The 13,226-nt window shown below is 45.2% G+C and overlaps 1 protein-coding gene across 10 annotated transcripts in view; it reads left to right on the plus strand.

Annotated features, from left to right (window-relative positions):
* OCA2 (OCA2 melanosomal transmembrane protein) overlaps positions 1 to 13,226 on the plus strand; it is a 345,392-nt gene that overhangs the window by 13,316 nt on the left and 318,850 nt on the right. For 5 of the 10 annotated variants that reach the window (XM_016927805.4, XM_016927808.4, XM_016927809.4 and 2 more), the window contains exons 1-2: positions 3,360 to 3,442; positions 4,475 to 4,722. In XM_016927805.4, the coding sequence (XP_016783294.3) occupies positions 3,440 to 3,442; positions 4,475 to 4,722 (251 nt within the window). In that variant the 5' untranslated portion in view covers positions 3,360 to 3,439. Of the gene's footprint in view, positions 1 to 3,280; positions 3,443 to 4,396; positions 4,723 to 13,226 lie in introns of those variants that run through there. The other 5 variants (XM_054667272.2, XM_016927806.4, XM_016927803.4 and 2 more) reach the window with 3 other exon arrangements.

Here is a 13,226-nt window from a genome sequence, read left to right on the forward strand (position 1 = left end):
GACCTCTGCCTCTCAGTAGGACTCTGCTGATATCACCCTGGCTGAGTGGGGTGGGACACCTCATTACTGCTCATTACTGCCCTCTAGTGACACCATTGGGGGGTGGCCTCATTACTGCTGAGCAGAAATGAATGCCCTGACTCTCCATTTGGCCTCCTCTGAGACCATGTCAGCAAGGAAGGAGAGGGGTCCCTTTTACTGCAGGGCAGGGATGAAGTCCAGGCTCCTCACATGGTGGTCCCCATTGAAGCCATTGGGGGAGGAGTGTGTAGGGAGGAGGTGGAACTCCCTAGCACTCAGCAACGGTGAATGTCCAAACTCCCTACTCAGCCTTTTGCGAAGCATCCCTGTGAGGACTGGGGGCCAGGCACTGTGTAATAGCCTTTGGAGGGTGCCCACTCAGCCTTTGCTCTCCTGAGTGGATGTGGGTCTGCAGTATTAGGCTGCAGTAGAACAGATATTGTCTAAAAGCTTTCTGTCTTGCTAGGCTACTCATTTCCTGGTCCTTTGGCTGGGGGCAGGCTTCTTTGGGGCTTTTTGTTCTAAACATCAGGTTTTTAGTTGTACTTAGCAGGAAGAACAGGGAAAAGTAGGTCTTCTCTGTCTTCCTGAAAGCACCAGTCCTGAGCTGTATATTTTTAGTGTTGGCAGATAGGACAGTATGTTTGCATGCCAGCTTGTGAGGTTTGGGATGGGGAGGAATGCAACAGTGCAGTCTGGGCGGGGGTGGGAGCAGCTGGGCTCCACTGTACCTGGCAGGGCTGTAGACAAGTGTGTCCTTGAGAGGCTGGGCTTTTATTCTCATTGCTTCTAGTTTTGCCAGCACAGCCATTCTGGGACGTTTTGCTCTTGGAGACATTCCTCACTCTTGCCCTACTATGTTCTGAATCCCAGTGTCTGACTCCAGCTTGGGCTCTGGCTTGAGTTCAGCCAATAGGAGACTCTTCTAGAAGATTAGGGGAGGGAGGATGCCCCACTTTTCTTTGGGGCATCTCTTCTGGGTCTCCAGCTCCTTCTAGAAGTTCTCAGAGTAGCTTCTATTTCCTTATTGGACCCTGGCTGATTCAGGCAGTGAAGGGAGCAAGAGGCAGAGGCAGCAGCTGGGAGTGAAAGGGGGAAGGGTGTGTGGGGTTTAAGTGGGGAGTGGAGGACAGCAGGCACGTACACTGTCTGGGGAGGTGCGGTGGGATTGCTGGGCAGTACTGGGGCCCACCTGGGGTTCCTCATATGATGTCATCTGCAGGCATAGGCAGCAAGGAAGGTTTTCTACAGCCATGTTCAGCTGCTGAGCAGGGTTGGGATTTGGCCACAGGTGGCAGACTCTTGGGGCCCATGGTCCCCACCTCCTGGTGTTCACACCCTGGTTTAGTCCCCTCCCTTTGAGTGTAGGCAGGCAGGACCCAGGACTGACCTCCAGCTGACAGAATACAGCAAAGTGGTGGATGTCTCCCTGACATGTAGTAGCCTATAAAACTCTGCCTCACTGCTGCTCGCTCTCCAGATGCTCCTTGTTGCCTGAAAAGGCAAGCAGACATACTGGAGGAGCCCACATGGTGAGGATGCAGGAGCCTGTTGGGGTGAAGGGGGCCTCCTGTAACAAAACACCGTAAACTTCTTGCTTGCCCACAGCCAGCAAGAAGCTGCAGCCCTGAGTCATGCAGCCACCAGGACATGGATCCTGTCTGCACTGAGTGACCTCGGCAGCAGATTTTTCCCCAGTTGAGCTTTCAGATGAGATCACAGCCCAGTGGCCCCTTGAGATCTCAAGCAGACAACCCAGTTGAGCCACCCTGGCCTTGACCCACAGAAACTCTGAGATTATACACGTGTGTGCTTTTTAACAGGTACACTTTGTGGTGATTTGTTTTGCAGCAATAAAAAACTCGTTTATCAGGTAAGTTTGAGAGAATGAGTTGGGGCAAGTAAGAGGAGGGTGTTTGCTGGACCAGAGAGGCTCCACTGGGAAAGAGGGGAGTGAGGTCTTGGAGACGGGACATGGCCTGAAAGAGAATGGACATTTGTTGCACTAAGAGTGGGTGGTATGTTCCTGTGTGAGTCCATTCATGCTGCTGTTACAAAACATCATAAACTGATGACTTATGCCACAAACATAACTTCTCACAGTTTGGGAGGCTGTGAAGTCTCAGATCACAGCACCAACAGATTCAGTGTCTGGGGAGGCCCACCTCCTGGTTCACAGACAGCATCTTCTCGCCGTGTCCACACATGGTGGAGAGAGGAGCTGAGCTCTCCCGCGACTCTCAGAAGGGTCTGGAGCTGATTCATGAGAGCTCTACCCTCAGGGCCTCTCCAAATCCCAGTCACCTCCCTGAGACCCCACCTCTGAATACCATCCCATTACAGGGCAGGGTTTCAGCCTCTGAGTTTGTTGGAGGGCACATACACATTCAGTCTGTGGCAATTCCAATGGCATGTTCTTCTAAAGAAGCTGGGTGTTTTAGGAGGGGCAATGGCGCCCTGGAATTGTCAATGGAGAGCAGGAGGACCCCCTCTAAAGTCTCAGCAGGACCAGTTACACAATTTGTGAGGCCCTTTGTTCAAAAACCAGGGAAAATGCCATTAATGGTAAGGATAAAGTTTTCTCCTTTCTTCCATAGTCTCTCTCTCTTGGCTTGTCATGGTGCTTTTAAATTGGTATTTAATGTCATTATTCTAAATAAAAAAATTTAAATTTTAAATTGTTAGCATTACTTTTACTAGTCATCTTTATATGATGCCACATCAGTTTTAAATGCAAATATTGAAACATTTAGCTCATGTGTGGAATTTGTGAAGTCAGACAACTTTTTTATAGCTGGTGTGTACATTTGTACTTTGTTCTTACCAGGCAGTGGAGCCACTGTCTAAAACCAATGCAACTGTTTTATCTCACTTTTATGATACAAGAACGTTCTGCCGACATGGTCTGCCTTCGGCTCACTGGTTTGTGAGTGATCACTCTCAGCACAAGTGGTTGGTTAAAGCAGGGAAATAACAATGGTGAGAAGGATATATGGACTTCCTTGGTCGTTCAGGTTTCTTCAAATGTCATGTTTTTCTATATTTGAAGTAAGTTCTGGCTCCACCGGGAAGTGTGTGTCTGGGGCTGTCAGTGCTTGGCTTACTCAGCTGTAGCCATCACACGTCTTGTACTTGCTTTGAGTCTCAGCAAACTCCTTTCATCCTGGGTCCACTGGAATTCTGTGCTCATGGGACATTGTGAAGACCGTATGTGAAACAGGCGATTAGGAGTGGCGATGCACTACTGTGCTAACTCCAGCCCCAGCACGTGCCTCTGCATCTTAGTGCCAGACATCCTGCATGGCCAAAGTGCACAGTCAGTCCTGGCTTCACAGCAACTCTGGACAGCAAACCAAGCGGCTGCAAGGCCAAAGGTCATTTCTGGTGCTGTCGGCTGCTTGAAAATGCAAAAAATAAAATGGTGAGTGGTTTGAAATATAAGCCCCAAAGTAGGAGAGCATTACTTTAGAAGTATAGGAATAGTTCTTACTTTTATCATAGGTATTATTATATTCTCACCAGAACAGTATTAATTTGCTAAATGCAAAAAATGTGAAAATCATAGATCAAACAAAACCAAAGAAAAAGGACCCCCGTGGGCACTTTCGCCATCCAGAGGTAGCCATGTTTTGGAGGGTGTGTCTTTTGGGCCTCTGTTCTATGTATGTAATTTATACATATTTATTTCAATAAAAACATCACAGTGTACCACTTGTCCTTATTCTTTTACACATCCATAGCATTTGCCAATAGCAAGAACCATCTCTTAGATCATTTTAAATGTAGCACAGAATTTCATGCTGTGCACACATCACAATCTACTTAACTAGCTCTCTGTTGCTGAACACTTAGGCCACTGCTAGGGTGTCCGGAGTTGGTTCCTTCTGGTGCGTTCTTGGTCTCACTGACTTCAAGAATGATGCCGCAGACCTTCGCGGTGAGTGTCACAGCTCTTAAAGGTGGGACAGACCCAAAGAGTGAGCAGCAGCAAGATTTACTGTGAAAAGCAAAACATCAAAAGGATCCACAGATTAGTAGGGGGGTCCAGCGTGTTGGGGTGGCCAGCCTTTTATTCCCTTATTTGTCCCCGCCCACGTCCTGCTGATTGGTCCATTTTACAGAGTGCTGATTGGTCCACTGTAGAGAGTGCTGATTGGTCCATTTTATAGATTGCTGATTGGTGCATTTACAATCCTTTAGCTAGACACAGAGTGCTGATCGGTGCATTTACAATCCTTTAGCTAGACAGAAAAGTTCTGCAAGTTCCCACTCCACCCAGGAAGTCCAGCTGGCTTCACTTCTCACTAGTGTGAAATGCTCTTGCGTGGTTAGGATGCTGGAACTCTGGGACTGCCTCCGTAGAAGCAACCTTCCTATTGTACGGACTCCCAAGGTGCAAACGTTAGTCTCAGTGTGCCTTTCATCAAGAGTGGTTTCTTTCTGGCTGCCCTAGAGAGAAGACTGGCAGTGGAGCATGCATCTGGAGGGCAGAGACGGCAGGCGGTACCCCGGCACGCCAGCGGTGGAGCTCCTGCAGACGTCCGTGCCCACTGGACTCGCTGAACTTGCGGCTGGCAAGCACAGGCTTCCTCGGGGAGCCGGTGGAGCTGACCCCTCGCACTCCTGCCCCAGTGGGGCTGCCGGGCAGAGCTCTTGGGCTCCTGCAGGCCAGGAGTTTGCTTCATTCCTCACAAAAGGGAGGTGAGTTTAAAATAGTGCCATCTTGTAAATGTGGACTTCACACAGATTGGGTTTCCATGAGCATCGTTCCCCCACGTTTGTTGTGGGAAAAATTTCCAGAAATTTTGCAAGAATTTTTCCAGCATTAGATCACTTTCCTGGCTTAGTTTTTGATGACTGATATTTGTAAAATATGATGAACTTAATTTAGCTCCAAAAGATAATAAAAATAGAAAAAAGAGTTTGTAGCATGAAGACTTAACACTTAATATATTATTTAAAGTATTGCAATTATTCTGCAATTTTGGAAAGCGTATGTCTCTTAGGGCATGCCTTATTTCTATACATATAGCAAGTGAATTAACTGAGTATTGTTTTTCATGTCAGAAAAGTCAGAATTTACATAAAAGGAAATTTAAAAATAATTTCAACTTTTATTTTAGATTCAGGGGTTAAATGTGCAGGTTTGTTACCTGGGTATATTGTGTGATGCTGAGGTTTGGGGTACGACTGATCACCCGGGTAGTCAGCATGGTACCCAATAGTTACTTTTCCACCCTCCCTCCTCCCGCCCCTGTGTGGTCCGAGTGTTCCCTGCTGCCTTCTTTATGTCCATGTGCACCCGGGGGTTAGCGCCCACTTGTCATGAGAATATGTGGTATTTGGTTTCCTGTTCCTGGGTTAATTCGCTTGGATAATGGCCTCCAGCTACATCCATGTTGCTGCAAAAGACATGATTTCATTCCTTAAGAAAAAATTTGATACATCTTTAAATATTTACTTATGTAAAGACAATGAATGGTTTTTACATGTCAATGCTTATACTGCAAACCCATAATTTGCAGTTCACATAGATGTCCTTGTAATGAGAAAAGCAGCATCCTATGAGTAGGTGTCTCTGCCTGTCTTTGTTGGGCCATATCGATTACATGGCAGATCTGAGGATCCTCGTTCCCACAGCCAGAGCTCCGACCCCTGCAGTACTGATGGTCTCTCCAGCCTTTAACAAAGCACCACAGAATTGCATGCGGGTGTGGTGCATGCTGCTGCTGTCATCCTGCCCGCTCCAGGGGGAGCTCCCCAGCGTGCGTGCTCATGCTTTCACTGAATGTTTCTATTGACTTACAGTCTATGCTGTCCTTTTGCAAGTGGTGAAACTTTGAGTTGCTCTCTTTGGCAACGTGTTTTGAGGTTTCTCTGTGCTGATGCCTGTAGCTCTCGTTCATTCGTGTGAACTCCTTGCATAGAATTTCATTATGTGAATATGCTACCATTAATACATGTTCTCCTGTTGGCGGCTTTTCAGTTTCTGCTCCTCATCCCCCAGTAGGTGCTATTAAAAACAGCCTGCAGCAAATGTTCTCTGTTATACACTGAATGTGTCTGTTCCCCCCAGATTCATATTGAATATTCTGAGTATTAACCTTCTCTGGTCCCATGTTGCAGGATCTTCTCCCAGCGAGAAGCTTGCCTTTTCCTTTTCTTTAAAGAGTGTTTTGTTGGGAAGTGTCTAATATGGCTGGAAGGACTGTGTGGCCTGTGCATGGGGAGGCAGATGAGGGAGCAGGATTGTCCCAGCCAGGATGTGAGTGATGGAAGGTAATGTTCAGCTTCCAGTGAGACAAGAATTGGGAAAACCAGAAGAGCATATGTTGCATATGTTCCAAGTTCTTTGACCTCACTTCTTGCTTCGATGTATGGTGTACCAGGGGCAGACTGGAGCCTGCCATGAGCTCCACCAGCAGGAGGCCCTGGGCAGCCAGGCAGGATTCCAGGTGGAGGAGGAAGGAGAGCGTGGAGAGGTGCTGACGGGTGCAGGCACATGGGGGCAGGAGCTGGCAGGTGTGGTGGTCCAGTGAAGGGAGGGTGAGGGTGCCCTGACCCCATAGCCTGCGCAGGGCACGGGGAGGGGGTGTCGGGATGGCACTGGCAACTACCTAGGCTGAATGTGGAGATGCCAGAAGGTGCCACCCTTGTCCACAGGCATGAGCCCTCATAAGTGAGCAGCACCTCCCATGCGGAGCTTCTCCCAGGAGGAGGAGCAACAGGGAACCGCAGCCTCAAGGGGCAGCTCTCAGCACCATGAGGAGAATGGCGTGTTGGCCCAACCCACCCACGGTGAGGGCTCTCGGGGGAAGGGCTCACTGGTGTGAATGTCTGAGTGTGGAGGGCACAGGCTGTTGCCCACATGGCCCTAGGTGAGCCCCCTGAAACAGCACACTCCTGGGCAGGTGTGTGGCCGTGTCACCTGGTGGCCGTGTACACAGTATCCCAGCACTGTCATCTCAGGCTAAAGGTTACTGAAGAGTTTTATTACATTTTGCCCTTCTTGTTTCATGAAAATAGGCAGAAAATGAAAAAAAAACCAGTAATCTTATCAGAGAAAAGATACGTAAGTCTTTGAATCTACCATAGGTGGGAGTCTCAGGTATGTGGAAACCAGCAAACCCCTTAGCCTCAATGAAGTCAAACTATCTATTATGGGTTCAGTTGTGAAGAGAATGAGCAGAACGAAAGAACACTATGAGATGCTGCAAATAGATTGCTTCAGACTGTGTTGAAAAGGTAATTTGGGGGACTGTACTGACCTATGTTTTAGCTCTCAGGGAATCATCCCCTTGTAGCCTGGTTTTCTGTTGTTTCTGCAGGAGAGAAGCAGGCAGAGGCTGTAGCCTGCCGTGTCCCCTTTTTCCTTTGGCTCCTAGGCAGCTCAGGTGCAATTTCTTGGGTCAGTTACATCACCTGTGCACAAACTGATTACTAGGTATTTTCTTAAAATGATTAAAATCTGTGTGAAACAAGGCAGGATATACATATAAAGAAAGCTGGAAGGAAGAATGAATTCAGGATCTATTGCCAGGTAACAAATTTCTCCCAAACTTAGCAGCTTAAAAGAGTACATATTTATTTTCTCAGTTTCATGGGTCAGAAATCTGGGCACAGCTGACCTAGGTCCTCTGCTCAGGGTCTTCACAGGCTGGGACAAGTTGTCATGTATGGCTCTAGCCATAGCATCTCAGTGTTCAGCTGGAGCAAGGTCCGCTTCTGAGCTCATCTGTGTGGTTGTTGGCCGGGTGTGGTTCTTCCTGGGCTGTTGGATGGATGGCCTCAGTTCCTTGCCGGCTGTTGACTGGAGGCCACCTCAGCTCATTGCCAGGGGCCCACTCCATCTGGGCAGGCACAAGGGACAGTCTTTTGTGACCTAATCATGGAGTGACACCATCCCTTCTTCTGTATTCTGTTGGTTAGAAGCCAGTCACTACTAGGTCCAGCCCACACTCAGGGATGGGATTGCTGGAGGGTGTGAGTAGCAGCAGGCCAATTCCTGGGAGCCACTCAGGCATCACCAACCCCAGAGATGAATAGTGATGAAGGAAATTGTTGTGAAAAAGTTGGAAATGGAACACAAAGATGATTGGTGTCTTTTATAGGAAGTGAAGGGAGGTCTGGAGTCCTTCCAGGTTATCTGCATCTTTCACTGTTTGCAACTGATCAGAAAGCTGACAATAATGCAAATAACTCTTTTCCCTAGAAGTAAAGTTGGATTGTGTCCGTGGAATGCATTGTCCAGTTTTGTATTTATTTGTAAGTTCAACGTTGTCACCCAGGCTGGAGTGCAGTGGTGCAATCTCGGCTCACTGCAACCTCTGCATCCCAGGTTCAGGCAATTCTCCTGCCTCAGCCTTCCGAGTAGCTGGGACTACAGGCACTCGCCACCACATCCAGCTAATTGTTGTATATTAAGTAGAGACAGGGTTTCACCATGTTGGCCAGGATGGTCTCGATCTCCTGACCTCATGATGCACCCACCTCGGCCTCTGAAAGTGCTGGGATTATAGGCATGAGCCACCGCTTCCGCCCAATTCAGCATTTCTAATTGCCCATGTTTGTGTGGTTTTTTGCATCTTATCAGTTTCTTCTAATTGATGAGTTAAACAAAATATTGACCTGCATTCATTTTATATTGGGACGTGAGTCACAGTTTTACCCTCCTTTAACAGTAGTCCTATAACAGAGGGAACCAACCACAAAGACATATGGAGAAAGCAGACTTCATTCTCTGGGCACCTCAACCCTTGTCTTTGGGACCCTGCGCCTGCTCTGTATGTCCAGCCCTGGAACGCTGCTGGACATGCCTCAGGGCTGTTTCCCTGTTAGAGGAATATGTCTTGTCCATACAATCGTAATGACATGGAACAAACAAAATCGCCAAATTAAAGATGAATTTTTTTATCTAATATGCTAATTTTATTCATAAAAAACTAAGCACAGGGCTGAGTGCGGTGGCTCATGCCTGTAATCCCAGCACTTTGGGAGGCTGAGGCAGGTGGATCACCTGAGGTCAGGAGTTCGAGACCAGCCTGACCAACATGGAGAAACCCCGTCTCTACTAAAAATACAAAATTATCCGGGCCTGGTGGCACATGCCTATAATCCCAGCTACCCTGGAGGCTGAGGCAGGAGAATTGCTTGTACCTGGAAGGCTGAGGTTGCAGTAAGCTGAGATCTCACCATTGCACTGCAGCCTGGGCAACAAGTGTGAAACACTGTCTCAAAAAAAAAAAAAAAAAAAATTAAGCACAGAGTGACATGCAGACTTCCCCACTCTCTCCACTCTCTCTTTCCCATTCGCTTTGCCTAATTAAATCTCAGAAAATTTTGAATCAATTTTTTTTGTATCTCAAAATAGTATGTAAGAATGACAGATGTACTTAAATACAATTGGTTGTCAGATTGACAGACTTAAATTATCTATTTTTTTAAAGGCAAGATTGTGTGGGAAGGTTTATTTCTAATCAGTGGAAAATGTAATTAATTTTTTCTAATTATTTTCACAAATCAGGAATTAATTGACCTTAAAATTTGCCCTTTCAAAATTAGCTAATTACGTTTTGGTCTTCCACTTAGCAGGAATATATTTGATGGCAGATTGGACAGGGAAGCAAATTAGAGAGAATATGTTAAAAATAATGAAGATAAATTATTTAAGGCAGGGTTTACATCTGTCATGGATTGGTTACTGTATTTCATTATCAAGTGAAAATAAATATATTGCTGAAAATTTGGAGGTCGAAGGGAGAACACAACATCGTGCCTCTAACACAATCATTACTGTCTGCTTGCATTTATCTGTGTTCCCTTCTGGTCTTTCCTATATGTAATACAAGTTTTTACATAATTGTGCTCAGAGTGTATCTCTTGCTTTGTAGTTTCTTAAATGTAACAATATGTTGTAAACACTATCAGTGCTGTTGCAGATTGCTCAAAGCTATTATTTTATGTATTTTTAATTGAGGTATAATTTCACCAGAAGTGGTGAGTAGATCTATGAGTTTTGACAAATGCATACAATTGTGTAATTGTCAGCAAATCAAGATCTGGAATATTTCTATCACCCCACAAAAACTCCTTTGGCTGCTTCCTTTTCCCGTCAGCACTTGTTAACCATCAATCTGTTTTCTGTTTTTACATTTTTGCCTGTTTCAAGCATGTCAAATAAATGTAACCATTGAGTTTGGCTCTTTTACTTTGTATAATGCATTTGAGCTTCATCCAAGTTGTGTTTCTTTTTATTGCTGAGTGGAGTTGTGTGGACATATCACACTTTGTTTATTCATTCTCGTCTTGAAGGGCACTTGGATTGTTCCCAAGTTTTGGTAATTATGAATAAAACCAGTATAAGCATTGGCATACAGGTTTTTATGTGAATGTAAATTTTAATTTCCCTTGGATAAATGCCTAAGAATGAGATTGCTGAGTTATTTGATAAATATATGTTTAACTGTCTAAGCAATGGCCAAATTGCTTTCCAAGGAAGCTGTACCATTTTGCATTTTCACCAGCAATGCATGAGAGCTCCAGTCCTCTGCGTCATTGTCAGCACTTAATATTGACTGTACTTTTAATTTTAGCCATTTTAATAAGTATTTAGAGGCACCTTATTTTAGTTTTATATATTTGGAGAGTGAGGTCTGCTTCTTTTCCTGTTATGGGGTTTGTGATTCATTATATATTCTCAACACAACTTTTTTTTATAAAATGCATTTTTCCCAATTATTTTCTGACAGTTTGTGCTTGTCTTTGCATTATTATTTTTTTGTTTCTTTTGGAGAGCAGAAATTTTTAATTTTGATGTCCAATTTATCAATTGTTCTTTTATGGAGTATACTTTTGGTGTTGTATCTAAGAAATCTTTGCTTAACCCAAGATCACAAAGATTTTCTCCTGTTTGTTCTTTTAGAAATGTTGTAGTTTTAGGTTTTACATTTAGGCATATAATCCACTTTGAGTGAATTTTTGCATATGCTGCTGGGTTTATTTATATTTTGCTTATAGATGTCCAATTGTTCCAGCACCGTTTGTTGAAAAGACTCCTTTGTCCATTAAATTGCCTTGTATCTTTGTCAAAAATACATTGTCCATTTATCTGTTGATTTATTTCTGAACTCTCTATTCTTTTTTGAGACGGAGTCTCGCTCTGTGCCCAGCTGGAGTGCCGTGGTGTTATCTCGGCTTACTGCAACCTCTGCCTTCTGGGTTCAAGCGATTCTCCTGCCTCAGCCTCCCAAATAGCTGGGATTATAGGTGCCCACCACCGCGCCCAGCTAATTTTTTTGTTTTGTTTTTTTTTTTTGAGACGGAGTCTCGCTCTGTGGCCCAGGCTGGAGTGCAGTGGTGTGATCTCGGCTCACTGCAAGCTCTGCCTCCCGGGTTCACGCCATTCTCCTGCCTCAGCCTCCCGAGTAGCTGGGACTACAGGCACCCGCCACCACGCCCGGCTAATTTTTTGTATTTTTAGTAGAGACGGGGTTTCACTGTGTTCGCCAGGATGGTCTCGATCTCCTGACCTCGTGATCCGCCCGCCTCGGCCTCCCAAAGTGCCGGGATTACAGGCGTGAGCCACCGCGCCCGGCCTTTTTTTTTGTATTTTTAGTAGAGACAGGGTTTCACTATGTTGGCCAGCTGGTTTCAAACTCCTGTCCTCAAGTGATCCAACCGCCTCGGCCTCCCAAAGTGCTGGGATTACAGGCGTGAGCTACCGTGCCTGCCCCCCTGAAATCTCTATTCTGTTCCATCAGTCTATGTGATTATCATGTCATGAATATCACACTATCTTGAATCTTTATGAAGAGTTCTGAAATCAAATGGTGTGAGTCCTCTAACATGGTTCTTTCTCAAGATTGCTTTGGCTATTCGATGCCACTTGCCTTCCCATATAAATTCTATCATCATTTTGTTGATTTACATAACATTCCTGCTGGGATTTTTTTTTTGTACTGTGTGTGTGTGTGTGTGTCTGTCTGTCTGTGTCATTTTATCACTTGGGTAGCTTTATGTAACCCCTACTATAATCAAGATATAGACCTATTCCATCATAATCTCAGATTCCATACAGAAATCCCTCACACAAACCCTTAAGTTACATACCCCTCCCCCTGCCATCTTTAACCCCTGGAAATCACTGATCTGTTTTTCATCTCTAGTATTTTGCCATTTTGATAATGTTATATACATGAAATCATACAGTGTGTGTAAAAATTTAAAATTCAACGTTTATTTTAGATATGGGGGTACCCATGTGCAGATTTGTTACATGAGAATATTATGTGATGTTGAGGTTTGGAGTATGGATCCCGTCACCTAGGTCATGAGTCTAGTGCCTGATAAGTAGTTTTTTATTTTTTTAACCCACTCCCCCTTCCTCCATCCTCTAGTATTCCACAGTGTCTATTGTTCCTACACTCATGTCCATGTGTGCTCAATGCATAACTCCCATTTATAAGTGAGAACATGAGGTACTTGGTTTTCTGTTCCTGCATTAATTTGTTTAGGGTTATAGCTTCCAGTTCCATCTATGTTACTGCAAAGGAGATGATTTCATTCTTTTTTTTTGAGATGGAGTTTCGCTCTTGTTGCCCAGGTTGGAGTGCAGTGGCGCAATCTTTGCTCACTGCAACCTCCACCTCCTGGGTTCAAGCGATTATCTCGCCTCAGCCTCCCAAGCAGCTGGGATTATAGTTGCTCGCCACCACGCCCAGCTGATTTTTGTATTTTTAATAGAGACGGGGTTTCACCGTGTTGGCCAGGCTGGTCTCAAACTCCTGACCTCAGGTGATCCGCCCACCTCCGCCTCCCAAAGTGCTGGGATTACAGGTGTGAGCCACCGTGCCCTGTGGATTTTACTCTTTTTTTATGGCTGCATAGTATTCCATGATGTATATGAACTACATTTTCTTTATCCAGTCTAGCATTGATGGACACCTGGGTTGGTTCCATGTCTTTGTTATTATGAATAGTGCAGTGATGAACATATGAGTGCATGAATTTTTGGTAGAATGATTTTTCTTTTGCATATCTACCCAATAGTGGGATTGCTGGGTTTAATGGTAGCTCTGTTTTGAGTTCTTTAAGAAATCTCCAGACTGCTTTCCACAGTAGCTGGGCTAATTTGCATTCCCACCGGCAGTGCATAAGGATTCCCTTTTCTCTGTAGCCTCACCAGCACCTGTTGTTTTTTGATTTTT

Source organism: Pan troglodytes, chromosome 16 (assembly GCF_028858775.2).
Source record: "Pan troglodytes isolate AG18354 chromosome 16, NHGRI_mPanTro3-v2.0_pri, whole genome shotgun sequence".
Taxonomy (NCBI): domain Eukaryota; kingdom Metazoa; phylum Chordata; class Mammalia; order Primates; family Hominidae; genus Pan; species Pan troglodytes.